The sequence below is a fragment of the Strigops habroptila genome, chromosome 4 (genome assembly GCF_004027225.2).
Source record: "Strigops habroptila isolate Jane chromosome 4, bStrHab1.2.pri, whole genome shotgun sequence".
Taxonomy (NCBI): Eukaryota; Metazoa; Chordata; class Aves; order Psittaciformes; family Psittacidae; genus Strigops; species Strigops habroptila.
In genome coordinates this window covers 22333929-22346579 of record NC_046358.1, presented here as the reverse complement: position 1 = coordinate 22346579, position 12651 = coordinate 22333929, and the positions used below count along the sequence as shown (strand labels likewise).

General features: G+C 44.2%; 1 protein-coding gene across 9 annotated transcripts in view; it reads right to left on the bottom strand.

Annotated features, from left to right (window-relative positions):
• The window catches only part of LOC115607398 (exocyst complex component 3-like protein 2), a 41566-nt gene that overhangs the window by 19475 nt on the left and 9440 nt on the right, over positions 1-12651 (bottom strand). For 8 of the 9 annotated variants that reach the window (XM_030484653.1, XM_030484656.1, XM_030484649.1 and 5 more), the window contains 2 exons: positions 3037-3363; positions 726-1320 (listed from right to left, as the gene is read on the bottom strand). In XM_030484653.1, the coding sequence (XP_030340513.1) occupies positions 726-1320; positions 3037-3325 (884 nt within the window). In that variant the 5' untranslated portion in view covers positions 3326-3363. Of the gene's footprint in view, positions 1-725; positions 1321-3036; positions 3364-12651 lie in introns of those variants that run through there. The other variant, XM_030484657.1, reaches the window with a different exon arrangement.

Below are 12651 nucleotides of genomic sequence, written 5' to 3'. Positions count from 1 at the left end.
AGTAGATTGGAGCTGTAAAATACTAAAGTAACCACGGACACAGAGAATCAAACACCTCATCTACCACTGTCAGTCAAAAAGACATCACAAGAAATCTTCAGGCTTTGATGACACCCACAGGCTTTGAATTCACATTAAGCCAAAAGGTCCCAGATGTGCCGCTCTTCAGATTATGGGGAAAGCCACATCCATTTTCCCAATCTTGGGCAGGAATTTAATGATCTGCTATATGTTTTTCCTGTGATCTGAGCACTAATGCAGGAAATGTGAAAACAACTGGTCAAACTACAAGCCAGATGATAAAGCTGCAAGAGAACCATGAAGCCAACAAGAAAAGTCCGCAGAGCACCATGCTGACATAAAGGCAAGAGAAAATTATTCTGTGGTAGCTAAAGCATCATGGACCTTGCTAAAAAAGGCTTAATGTGAGAACAGAAACTGTTGAAGAAAGCAGGACACTGTGCATGTCCAACAGGAGTCCAGCGGAGAAATAACTGCCTACCTCTGGTAAGCCCCTAAACCTGATACAAGGACTTAGAAAAAGGCAGTACTGCAATATAAGAAGGCTCTGATTCTGAGAGCACAGAAGATAAAAAAGGCAATGGGCAAGCCTAAATTCAGCAAGAGTCCTGAACATCACTGGCTTAACAGGAAGCAGGGATCATGCTCAGAACTGAATAGAGACATAGAAAAAATGTACTGAAAAGGAAGTCCTTCAAACATACCTTTTGTACATTTTAAGGCCCCATTCGTAAACTAAAAGGCATTGGCTGAAGCTGAAACAGCTACTGTCAGTAAGTGTGGCAAGGTGAGAAGTCCAAGAAGCACGACAGCAGTGTGTGTAGGTGCTGAGCAGTCCTGCGTCCTCAAAGACACCACTTCTGTGCTCCAGGATGGGGAGAAACGACGTTTCCAGCTGACTCAGATGCTGTTTTAATGCAGTCTCATTTGTGTTAGCAGAGGAACCCAGAGGGGGAATCTGGGCTGTCATGTACTGTATTAGTTGTTCCTCCAGATCTTTCCTCCAGAAGTTTGGACTCCAGGTGGAAACGGGCCCAGTCTCTTGGCTGCTGCCAAGCCACTCTGCTTCCTTCTGCTTCTCCCACTTCAGTGATTCCCCCACTGACTGCAATGACTCCAGAAACATCCTACCACTTCCACTGAGCGCTTCGCCCACCACAGTCCACATTCGTTCAGCCAGTAGCTTGTAAAGTGATTCAGACTTTCCCACCTCATCGTTTCCAGAATGCTCCAGATAATAAATATGGTCACAAGCTTCAAGAAATTTTCCTTGTTCAATGAACCCACAGATGGCTTCCTCTGCAACACAGAGAGTAACAAGACAACTTAATGTTTGTTCAATCCTCTATAGGACCCATTACTTTAATTTCTGAGTACTGAAGTTAGTAGTTTATAAGCATCCCAAAATTCCTCAGGATCTACTGAAGATCACCTCTCATAAGGTCTAGCACTAGCACCTCTCAGTTTCCTTGGGGCAAGCAGTTTCTTTCCTCTTGCTTTCGTCTTTTCTCCTGCAGACTAACTAAGCCTGCAGACTAGTCTTCTGCAGCTTTCTGTCATCATCCCAGTAGACCTCCTCATGTGGGCAATGCAGGTTCATTAATGACAATGAATACCTTTTGTGCAGAAGAAAAGCATTAGAGAAAAAACATCTTCTGAAAGAGCCAACAGGTGAAAGTCAAGCCTATAAGGAATTCTTTGTCTTCTCTGCAGAAAGCCTGGCAAGACCAAAGTGCTGCAGGCTGTCTTGTGAGGTCCCTCCTGCCTGTTCACAGTCTGGTAGGGTGTCACTCCTGCCAGCGAGCTCTTGGCTTAGACTGAGATTGCACAGCACAGTCCAGCGCCCTTTCCTTGCCAGGGCTTTTTAACCAGGCCAAATGGCCGATGTGCTATTTCACCCAAAGGTGAAAATCGGAAGGTGGGCTACCTACCTGCACTGTCTCAGCAATGGGAATTCACATAACTCCCATGACTTCCATGTCTGCAAGAAGCTGTGGTGACTGAGCCACTGTCCTGATCACCAGACACCCCGCCAAGACAGGTACGAAATCTTTGAAGTTTGATAGTTGGAAGAAGTTTTTCACCAGTGCTTGTTTCTGAAGTATTTTACCCCCCATAGCCAGCCCACCACTAACAGTTAAATGTAATTTCATAACAGCTGCACAGAGTTGCGGATTCTGTCCTGTGCATTTTACAGATGACAAAATTGAGCAACAAAGGGTTAAGATTTGTCCAAAGGTATCTGGAGCAGAGCCCAGAGGAAAAATCAAACTTGATGAGAACCCAGGAAAGTTAAGCAAGGCCAGAAGCAGTGGGACTCTGAAATCCATTCAGGATACAGCTTTGGGTATAGAGTGAAGAATGAGAAGAGTATGAGCTTCCATTATCAGAATCATAGAATAGGAGGTTGGAAGGGACCTCAAGGATCATCTGATCAAACCCTTCTTGGCAAAAAGCTATCACCCATACCCTAACTTTCATCTATAAAAACACCTCGTCTGTGTAGTAAGAATTAAATCAAACAGGACTGGAGGGAGGAATGTGACACAAAATAGAGAAGGATTGATGCAAGGATCTTCAGCAAAGCAATGAGCAAGCTGCTCAGGAGGGGTCTAGCAGGCTGCACTTTCCTACCTCAATACAGACAACACAGAGGAAATGTTTACTTCGAACAATTAGCCCATGTACAACCTACCTCCCCCTTCCCACCTGTGGAAGAACAGCACAGTCACACCCAACTGTGTGTCAGTCACAAGTACATTGTTTTTTTCACAGGACACATCAGGAGTCTTTGCAGGGATAAAAATAAGAACAGCAAAGAGAAGTACTTGTGAGGCAAAGGGCAAGTGAAATACAGAGCAAGCCCACAGTTCAGAAAGACAAGAACTCAGGTGAAGGACAGGGAGGAGGAAAGCGTAAAGCACCTACTCCAGACACTAACAAAACCAAGAGCCTGCAGGGCTGGCAGAGGCAGAGAAGGTCCACGACTGGACCCAGAGATAACTTCAAGGTTACCTGCAGGCATCCCACCCTCCGCTCCCTTCCTACTGGTTGCCATCTTCAGCAAATTTCCTGCAATCTCCACACCACCAGTCTTCTCCTCCGCTGCCTCTTTTCCACTGGCCACCGCCTTTAGCAATTTGCCTGCCATGGTTTTCAGCTTCCCTCTCCTCTTCACTTCCTGCTTCTTCCTCTCCTCATGCGTGGCCTTGGGCAGCATCCTTGCATTTTCCCCGGCCGCTTTCTCCCACTTGCTCCCTCTTCCTGCAAAGGCTCCCCAGAAATACTTTGTCTTCCTCATCATCCAAGAAGATTCAGACACCTTCTGTCCAACTAAGAACACTATCAGAAAACAAGAGTTAGAAATGTGAGAAAATTATGCAAGGTGGTCTTAGTAGCTGTAAGAAGTAACTTCTCACAGATTTCTTTCTTTTCTGTGCAGCTACAGACTTCAGCTGCCTTCAAAGAAGTGTAACCTGGTTCCTGCCCATGTTGGGTGAGGACATTTTTATAAGTTGCCTGCCCTTTTATATAATCTCTCTCTCTCTTCTAGGAAAATCATGTCAAAACCACGAGCACTGGGGGAAAGCCAGCGGGATTTTCAGTGTTTTCTAAATGACTAAAACACCCCTGTGTGCTGCCAGTTCTTTCAGTGATAATCTTTTCAGTTTAAGGGAGTTGATTATTAATAGTTTCTATGAAGGACATATCACTTTCCACCCATGCGCCCCAGCTGCACCTGAGCTCTTCCTTGGCAAGGAGATCATGCCTGGCTTTGTAGCCAAATTTTTCCTCACCTCCCAGCAAGCCTGGTGTTAGTCAACAGGGAAGTAATACCCCAGAGAACAAGCATTGGTCTTCATGTTTTAGCAGCACCATTCAGAGGAGGTAAGAGCAATCTCAGCCTTCTGGATTCTGCAATTTCACAGCAACTATATACACTATTTCATATTATTTTATATTTATAAACACACACATATATAAATGGCATAACATTGCAGCAATCTGCCATAAATGTGTGCGTGTGCGTCCATATGTGCATGCACACATATAGGTCTATTCACCAGCCGTCCACAGTGAAGAGAAAGAAGTATGCCCACTGAGTTCAAGGACCCTGTTGGCGAGTCCAGGGCTGCTAAAGGTTCTGACCACAAACCTCAGAACACACAGAAAACCTTTCCTACACAAGAATGTATTATTTAACTCAGGAGCATATATTTAAAATAGATTTTCAAAAAGCCTCTGCACTGCTGTTAGAAAGACACTACACTTGGAGATAAGCTGAACTGCTGCCCTTACTATGCTCTCTTTGCTAGGCAGTTACAAACTGGTTTTTATTTCTCCATTCCATTATTATAAAAATGAAATCAAGAACTTGAGGATTTTCATGTGCTGAGGACAGAGTCTTGCATTAGCCGTTACAAGCTGTACCGATTCAAAACCATACACTATTCAAGAATGATTTTGAGGGGTATGAATTTAAGAAGCATTTTTTCCACACAGCATCTAGGTTATTCTAAATACGTGCATTCACCTTTCTGGGTTTAACGCCTGCTGTTTCTTCCAGGATTTTCTACATTTTCGTGACGGTAAAATTTCACTAGTTTCCTACTTGGAAAACACATAAATGTTATGTTGTTCTGGCTCTTTTACTGAATGTTTAATTCCACCAGCATGTTATCGTGGAGCCATTTGATTCATTAGTAACGATAGGGAGGAGGAAATAAATACATTTCATTTGGAAGAACGAACAGAAATTCCAGCAGTGGTCATACATTTGAGCTGTTGCCAGTGGGAAATACTGAGGTTGCACAACAGTGTTTTCGCAGCTTGTGAAAAGAGTTGAAAGTTGAGAGGATTTATGTACATTCCATTTTGACCTTAGTTTTTAATCGGCTGAAGTTAAAATATTTCTTTTGGAATATTGTAACTGCACTGTGTATGAATACAAGACAGAGCAGGAGGGTTAGTACTGCAAAGATGCATTCCAGGCATGCCGAAATCCTTCACCAATATTTTCCCATGAAAATTCCAACACAATGTGTTTATGTTTCACTTCATCAGCATTTTTCCAACAAGCCCAGCTCTAACAAAAACCATTTCCCTAGGCTTCTCTGTGGAAGGAAATTGGATGTCAAAGCGCCAGTCCTGCAGGCTAAATTCTCTGCAGTATACAGATTTTGAACACGCTACAACTGCAGATCATGCCCTAAACTGGGGCAACATGATGTATGGGAATTGCTGCATTTTCCCAGAAAACTTCTTTCAAGGGAATACAATATGAGCCTGTGGGGAGTGACTGAGCAGAGATGGACAGACTTCTTGAGGCAAGGACCACCTCTTACTCTGTGGCCCACTTGTTCTTCTCAATCTAAGCCATGGTAGACACTCCCCAAGATGAGAGTGCCCTCAGGGTACACCCCTGAGTACTGCCACACCAACAACCAGATGGCCTGCTCTACCTTCGCTTCCTCCACAAACCTGTGGCAATGTGTGTGTGTGGGCAAAACAGGCAGCTGCCTAGGGGAGCAGCTATGAAGGGACAGTTGGGGCTGGACTTTCTGACCATGGGCGCTGAGCCCATCACCAGCATAAGGTGATGCCACATCCCTCCTGTGGCAGTGGGAGCAACAATCCATCGTCGCCCACTCTGCATACCTCTACTCACAACCACTTTCCAAAGGCAAGGGTTGAAGGATGGCAACAGCGAGGGGGAATGCACTGTATCAGGAGAGGACAAAGGAGCTGCCAAAAGGCCACCAGCAGCCTGCTCGTCTTGGTCTATGTGCCTTAACAGCACATGCAGGGTGCACAGGTCTCTCCCCCCTGTCTCTAATGCTATTTTACTGCCCAGGTTCTGCCATTAAACATGGGGTTGGTCTGATCTCCAGGAACACCTTCTACCACAGTGCTCCCACAAATGGTTTTATGCCTAGACAAGCAAAGTCCCCAGGGAAGCTACACCCTTACAGCAAGGGAGCTGAAAAGGGTCATGATCAAACTAGAACAAAGGTTTTTCACAAAGCGTTAACACAACGCAAAGGGATTGTTTGCTGTCCAAAACCATCATCTTGGGGAGGGAAATTGGGACACTGCTACATTTTGCCTGCCTCTTCCATGGGCTCCTGAGCTGCTCACCCAAGGGGAGTCCTTGCAAGCAGAAAGAAGGGCAGTAGGAAACCACAAAGACACAGCACCGTGACAAACATAGTTCTGCTTCCGAACAATCTCTTTTGTCAGGTGTACCTGGCAAAGCTTCCTCTTCCTCAAAAGGCACTTCTTGGAAGCCTGACCCTGCCCCTCCTTCTTCCTGGTGCTTCAATGGCTCTATTTATCCTCAGCGCAAGGTTCTGCAGGGGGTTCATTCTCCTTCCTGCCCTGACTCATGCTATGCTTACTGCAAAAGAGCAGTTTGTCTTCTGGGAACATCCCCAGTGTTCAGGAGTTTCCCTCCTTGCTTGGAGCTCCTGGAAAAGCCCACAGCCTCCCCACATCACTGAGGCTGTGTTTCTATCTCTGAAAAACTGTAATTCCTTTGTCTGTGGGATGCTTCACTCAACCAGTGAATATCTCAGATAAATTTTTATATTGTTTCTCTGTTGGCTTAACTCTTTATCTTGCTGCTTCCCGTTTCTTTTGCCTTTATAGATAAAATCTCTTCATAATAATTGGATGGTGTGCCTGACCTGAACAATAGCTGTTTGGTCTGGATGCTAATCGGATGAAGTCAGACTATTAGCACTTCAAATTAAATGACTTTGCAAGAGTCCAATTACACTAATATTCCAATTCCAGCAATGCACTGATGTCCCTGCTTGCTTTGCAGGGACTCTGCATGAACACAGTCAGGCATATACAATGGAAACTTTGTGCTCAGTAGCATCTATTATATGAAATACACTTAGGCCTAGCAGGCGAGCTGGATCTGCAGGATCTGGGGGTGTTTTCAACTCCCTCCTTGTTTCCAGAACATGCTGGCACTCTCCACAACTTTGAACCAAAGGCATAAATGACGGCAGAAAGGAATATTAATTATGATAATAAAACACGCAGAGTATGGCACAGAAACATGGTGGTTCCCTAGGATATAAATTCGTGCAAAACCACTTTGTGAAGCTATGCTCTAGTCTGACAATGCATTCCTCCACCCACACGCAGCATCTTTGATTTCGTCAGTAATCAAAAACCAGCCAGTCCATATTATAAGCAAGGAAGGCTTTTTGGAGAGAGAGAAAACAAACAAACAGAACAAAAATACCTTCCCCTCCAGTCTGAAATTGCAGCTGGCATTGCCATAGTGGTCATATGCAAGAAATGACTTTGTTAATTGTGCAAAATTAGCTGTTGACCATTCTGTGGAAAGCATATATTTATTTTTATTTCTTATAGAAATGCGACAATGCAGCCACAGGTTGCATGGATCTCTCTGTTCATCTGATCCCCTAACACACTTTGAGTGGCTTTTAAGTCAGGTCTAACCAATTTTAAAGCTAGTTTTAACCAAACTGACAGAGAGTGTCTGGCAGAAAATAGTACATCGTTACACACCTCATGAAAACATATGGCTGAGGAGAGAAAATAGACCTTCACTGCTCCTGCTGAGAAACAAAACACGGCACAAATAGCCTTTATCAGACATCAGAGACTCCACCCAGCAGCTCAGTCCTAAGGTACACAGACATGGTTTTCTCGCCTCTGTTCCTCGCCAAATCCCCTGTTGACTCTCCAGATAACTTCTGTGTGTGCAAGAGTAAATAAAGCAGCACAAATATTTAATACAAGCAACCTTTCTCATAGCAACAGCTAAAACAAAGCTGCTTCCTTATGGCATCTCCTCACCCCAGGCTGCACCCCCTCACCCCTGAGACCTATGCTACCCCAAACAGGCCAAAGAGCTAAGAGTTTTGAGCTAATCTGGAGCTGCCACTGCTGCCCAATGGCCATGGTTGGAGCAAAGGGGAAAGAAGGAAGTTTCTTCTTTCTGTTACTAAGTGTGTTCACTTGAGTAGCTCTTCTCCGCTCAGTCAGTGATTACCATCCCGTTTTGCAAAAGTTGATCTGACACTTCTGTCCTGCTCTGGATTTGTCTGAAACCAATGGATTTCAGTTTATGAGGAGGGGACAGACAGATGGATTGATGGACAGACAGGCTGCATGGTCCCAGCAGTTTCACAAACCACACTAAAATCCTAAGAATAAGTTCCCCTGCCCCTGCCCTGAATACTGAAATGAAACGCATTTGGATGTGATGTGCAATTTGCAATGCCTCTGTTTTCCTCCTGATTGTGAGGACCCTATTCCAAACTGACCTCAATTTTCACTTAATTGGTAACCTACTTTGCCATTCCTTTGGAACATTTTTAGCTAATTCCTGGGGATTTTGCCTAATTCTGGTCTTGGTTTGTTTTGGGGTTGGGGGTGGGGATTTTTTTCAGAATGAAACAAGCATTGCTTTAAGATGTTTCCCCTTTTGACAACAACCTCCTTGAGCCCATCACCTCCATCCCCTTGCCCCATGTACCTCGATTTGGTGTATGCCTGCCGCTGCTTGCTGCAGCATGGGCTGGGCAGGACGTAAATCTTCTGTAAAGGTTTGAGGGCTGTATTCCAATTTCTCCATGGGCAAGAAGTTACCAGGGAAAGCAGCCTACACGGAAAACATCAGGTCTGCAAAGTCAGACAGGCTGATGAAATCTGTTTGCCCAGGGGCACCGGAGTTCTGCATGGGCAGCAGCTGAAGAAGAGATACTACCTGACCTAGTTCTCCTACCATATATACCTCCACATAAACAATATAGGGTTTGTGCCAAACTGCAAGTATATTGTGCCAAGGAGGGGTTTGAAGGACAGGCGACCTGGCCTCTCTGCCTCAAGAGATCAGGAAAACATGAAGGCAAGATATTCCAGGGGTAGTTTTTGACACCTTATCTCCTATCGCTCAGGCTCCACCCTGGTCACTTCAGTGGTCAGAAAGCCCAAGTCCTGAACAGCAGCTAGGGGAAGTGTTTCTGTCACAGAAAGCACTACACTGCTACTGGTTGTCAGTCTGGTCACACCCCTAGAAAAGCAGCCACCCAACAGCTTGGTTTCTACTTCTACAAACTGCCTGAAGAGTTATCCAAGGAAGATCCCAGGGGCAGGTCCGGTAGAGGAAAACTACGAGTCAAACGCTGCTTGCTATCCTTGGGATGGAAAGAGCTCTCTTAAAAAATAAATTATGGATATTGTTTGCTAGTGTGGTAAAGAATGCATTACCTCCACCACCACCATGTCTCTTCTCAAGATGATCCATGATTTTATCCAGAGGGTTGTTGTTGGTTTTTTGGGGTTTGTTGGTTTTTCTTTTGAAAGCTTGTGTTATGAATATTCTATCTCCATTTGGACAGACAAGCCTAATACGGTTTTATTTGAGTCATTTAATTTGGCTTAGATTAACAGGATTCCTCTATGCATTTTTACATACATTCTTTTCAGCAGTAAAAATTTTATGTTCAGCTTTGCAGGAAACTTCCTACACACATCTGTACCCACAGCCCTACATGGAGCAGCATATGCAGAGATTTGGGACTGAAAATCCACATTACATCATTTGTATGTTTTTCCTGTGGCCACAAGAGGCCAGATATTTCCAGTCTCCCGTGTTTCACCCCCACTGTACTGACATGGCTCCACAGGCACATCTGCTGGACACCATCTGCAGGCTAAAAATCACAACTACAGATTGGCTTCCAAGAAATCCTGAGACTTCTCAGACAGGAGCTGGGCTCATTGAAATATTAACACAAGACCGAAACTCAACCATTTCTCCATTCCCGGCAGGTATCTCAGTGGCAGGAACGCCCCACACACCTGCACTGCCAAACGAGTTGTTATATGGGATGGGATACATTGGCAACACACCTCAGAGCCCTTATCCTGCTTGCTGAACACTCTGACACAGCAGGCAGGTTATTTAAGAGAGGGTGTAGGAGAACAGAGAACAGCTTTCATACAGACACCTAAATAAATCACATTTTCAGAAACACTCAGCACCTAGCATCTCCCATCGTCACTTCTGGACAGTTTGAGTAAGAACTCCATCCCCACTCCATAGTGAGTGGGCAGCTGGTTTAGCCACTAGCCCTGGTAAAGCTCAGGAGATCCAAGAAGATACCATTTCACATGTAAAAGGTCCCTTTTAAAAGATTTTTGCAATCTCTAAGTACTGGAGCTAGCTAGCTACAGTGAGGGGTTTGCTGCAGGAAAAGCAACCCAAAAGGATCCTAGGAGAGAGGTAATCATCCTTTGAAACTATTACAGAAAAACACTCCGGGGAGGAACTAGGCATGAACACAAAGAGAAGCATTATTTTTTTATCAGCATGAGTTCAGGCTGAATAAAGCAGGCCTCCGAAATACACAGTGATAAAACAATTTACACTGCACCACTGCGCTTTAGAGGAGATATCCCACTAGAAAATTCAGCACTGCTGCATGATGTGGAAGCTCCCTGAGACTCTTCACATTTTTCTGGCCCATTCTTATAGGAATTAAAGAAATGCCAACAAAGCAAGAGGTGAGCAAAACCTGGGGAGGATGGGGGGAGGCATCAGGTAAAGAAAAGGGAAGAGTATTTGTAATGTATTCATCTGCTGCCAGTATCAGGATGTAACTCATCTTCCTGCTCTTCCCACTTCTCAGCAATGTGGAGGGAGTGCTATATAAAGATTTAGAGACACTAACCCAGCTCCCGAGAGCTGCACAGCACCAATTGCCAGCACATTGGCAGTGTTCCTCTGCCGCCTTCATCGCAGCAATTCTGCCGGCGTTCATCACGCACAGCAAGTTTTTCCCTGCAAAGGAGAAAGATGTGGTCCTCGAGGAACTAAAATTAGGTAGTTTGTAAGGATGTTTCTAAATTATCAAGCAAATTAAAAAGGGAACCACTAATTTTTCCCATCCTGAACAAGTTATCTGTACTGTTATGACCTTAGATCTCCAGCAAATGTTATCTACTGGCCGTCAAGAGCTGAGACTCTTGAAACTCAGTTAATAAAGGAGCATTAAGGCCACATTCCAACAAAGAGTTTAAGTAAGTGACTATTTCCTTTAGTTTCAAAGAGAATATTAGCCTCTTAGCTGTTTAGTGAGCAGGAAATAGTGGTGTGAAGTGGTGTTTGTATGCTCCATGGCTACACAGCAACAAATGCCTTGGAGTCAATAGCGTCTGAAAATCACACAAACTGCAAACCAATTCAGTACAGCTGATCTTGACACAGCACAGAATCATAGGATTTTAAGGTGGCTGCCTTGGAGCTTGTTTGTTTGAACGAATGGGGTTTTAATGGTATTTTCTGCACAGGGTTTTAATGGGAAGCTTCCAGGCCCAATTATGGTTACATGTTCACTGAGGTCCCCTTGGCTGTTAACACACTCTTCACAGTTAAATATACCTTAGGTGGGCAAAATGGGTAAGATGGCAGGAAAATATAAGCTTTCATGCTCAAAGCCTGTTTTACATCAGGAAAAAGACTGCCCTGATTTTGTTGATGAGGATAAGAAGATGAACTGGGCACTCCCTAGCCCTGATTCCTACTAACCTTACCCTGGGTAACTGTTTAGGTCTATGCAAAGGGAAAGCCAAAGAGCTGTAAAATATCTTCTGGATCAAAATGGCTATGGGTCCCACTCTGTACAAGTGGGACCTGAGTCCTTTATGTCTGCAATTGCCTTCCCCCACCCTTTGCATGTGTAAATACAACTGAGAAAAAGCATATTAATATTTTCTTTCCTCTAGCTACCCAGTCTCAGAGGCCCATCACACACAGATAAATCAAGAACTCCAAGATGGACCATAGTCTTAACTAAAATATATAACACAACAGATGTGCTGTGGTACAGTTAGTTCCAAGAAGAAGCAGATGTACCTTGTGATATTAATTTATCCTAGCATTTTTTGAAGGGAAGAGATGGGGAGAGATATTGATATGTATGGCAGGTACTGACTGATATTTAAAACCTTTGGCATTACCATATGTGCCTGGAAATAACTGCCAGTGCTATTAGTTGCTGGCATTGATGACAGCATGTAAATGACTACCTAATCTGCATATACAATTAAATAATTAGATGCCATATGTAAAAGCAGTTATTTATAGGTGTGGAATCAGAGTTAAAATTTAAGCCCCATCTTCATAATGTATCGTCTCACAAATCAGATCCTCTTGAACAGAGGAACAGATCTTCATTACTCAGTGCTCCATCTTATGTTAAAAAAAATTCTAAAAGCCATAATCAATGTTTCATGTTATTGATTTTCCCCTGTGACGCACTGAATCAGTAATGCCTTCACCCAGCCTGCTGGCAGGAAGCTACAGCTGCCATCCAGAAAACGCCTGTCAACTTTCAGAGCTCACTATGAACAAAACAAGCTGGGGAAAAAAACCTGCCCTGCAGAAGGCCCATCCACTGCGTTCAATGAAGGCTTGCTCTATTCTTACCAACAGCTGACCTAGATTCTCTGCCTGAATGAGAGCATTTCCCAGCATCGAGGCTGTTCGGAGAGTCAGAAATTCATGTCATGGTGGGGGAAGAAAGAAGATATAATCTTAAGGGAAAGTGATGGCATCCATTAGTCATAAAAAAGCTTTAT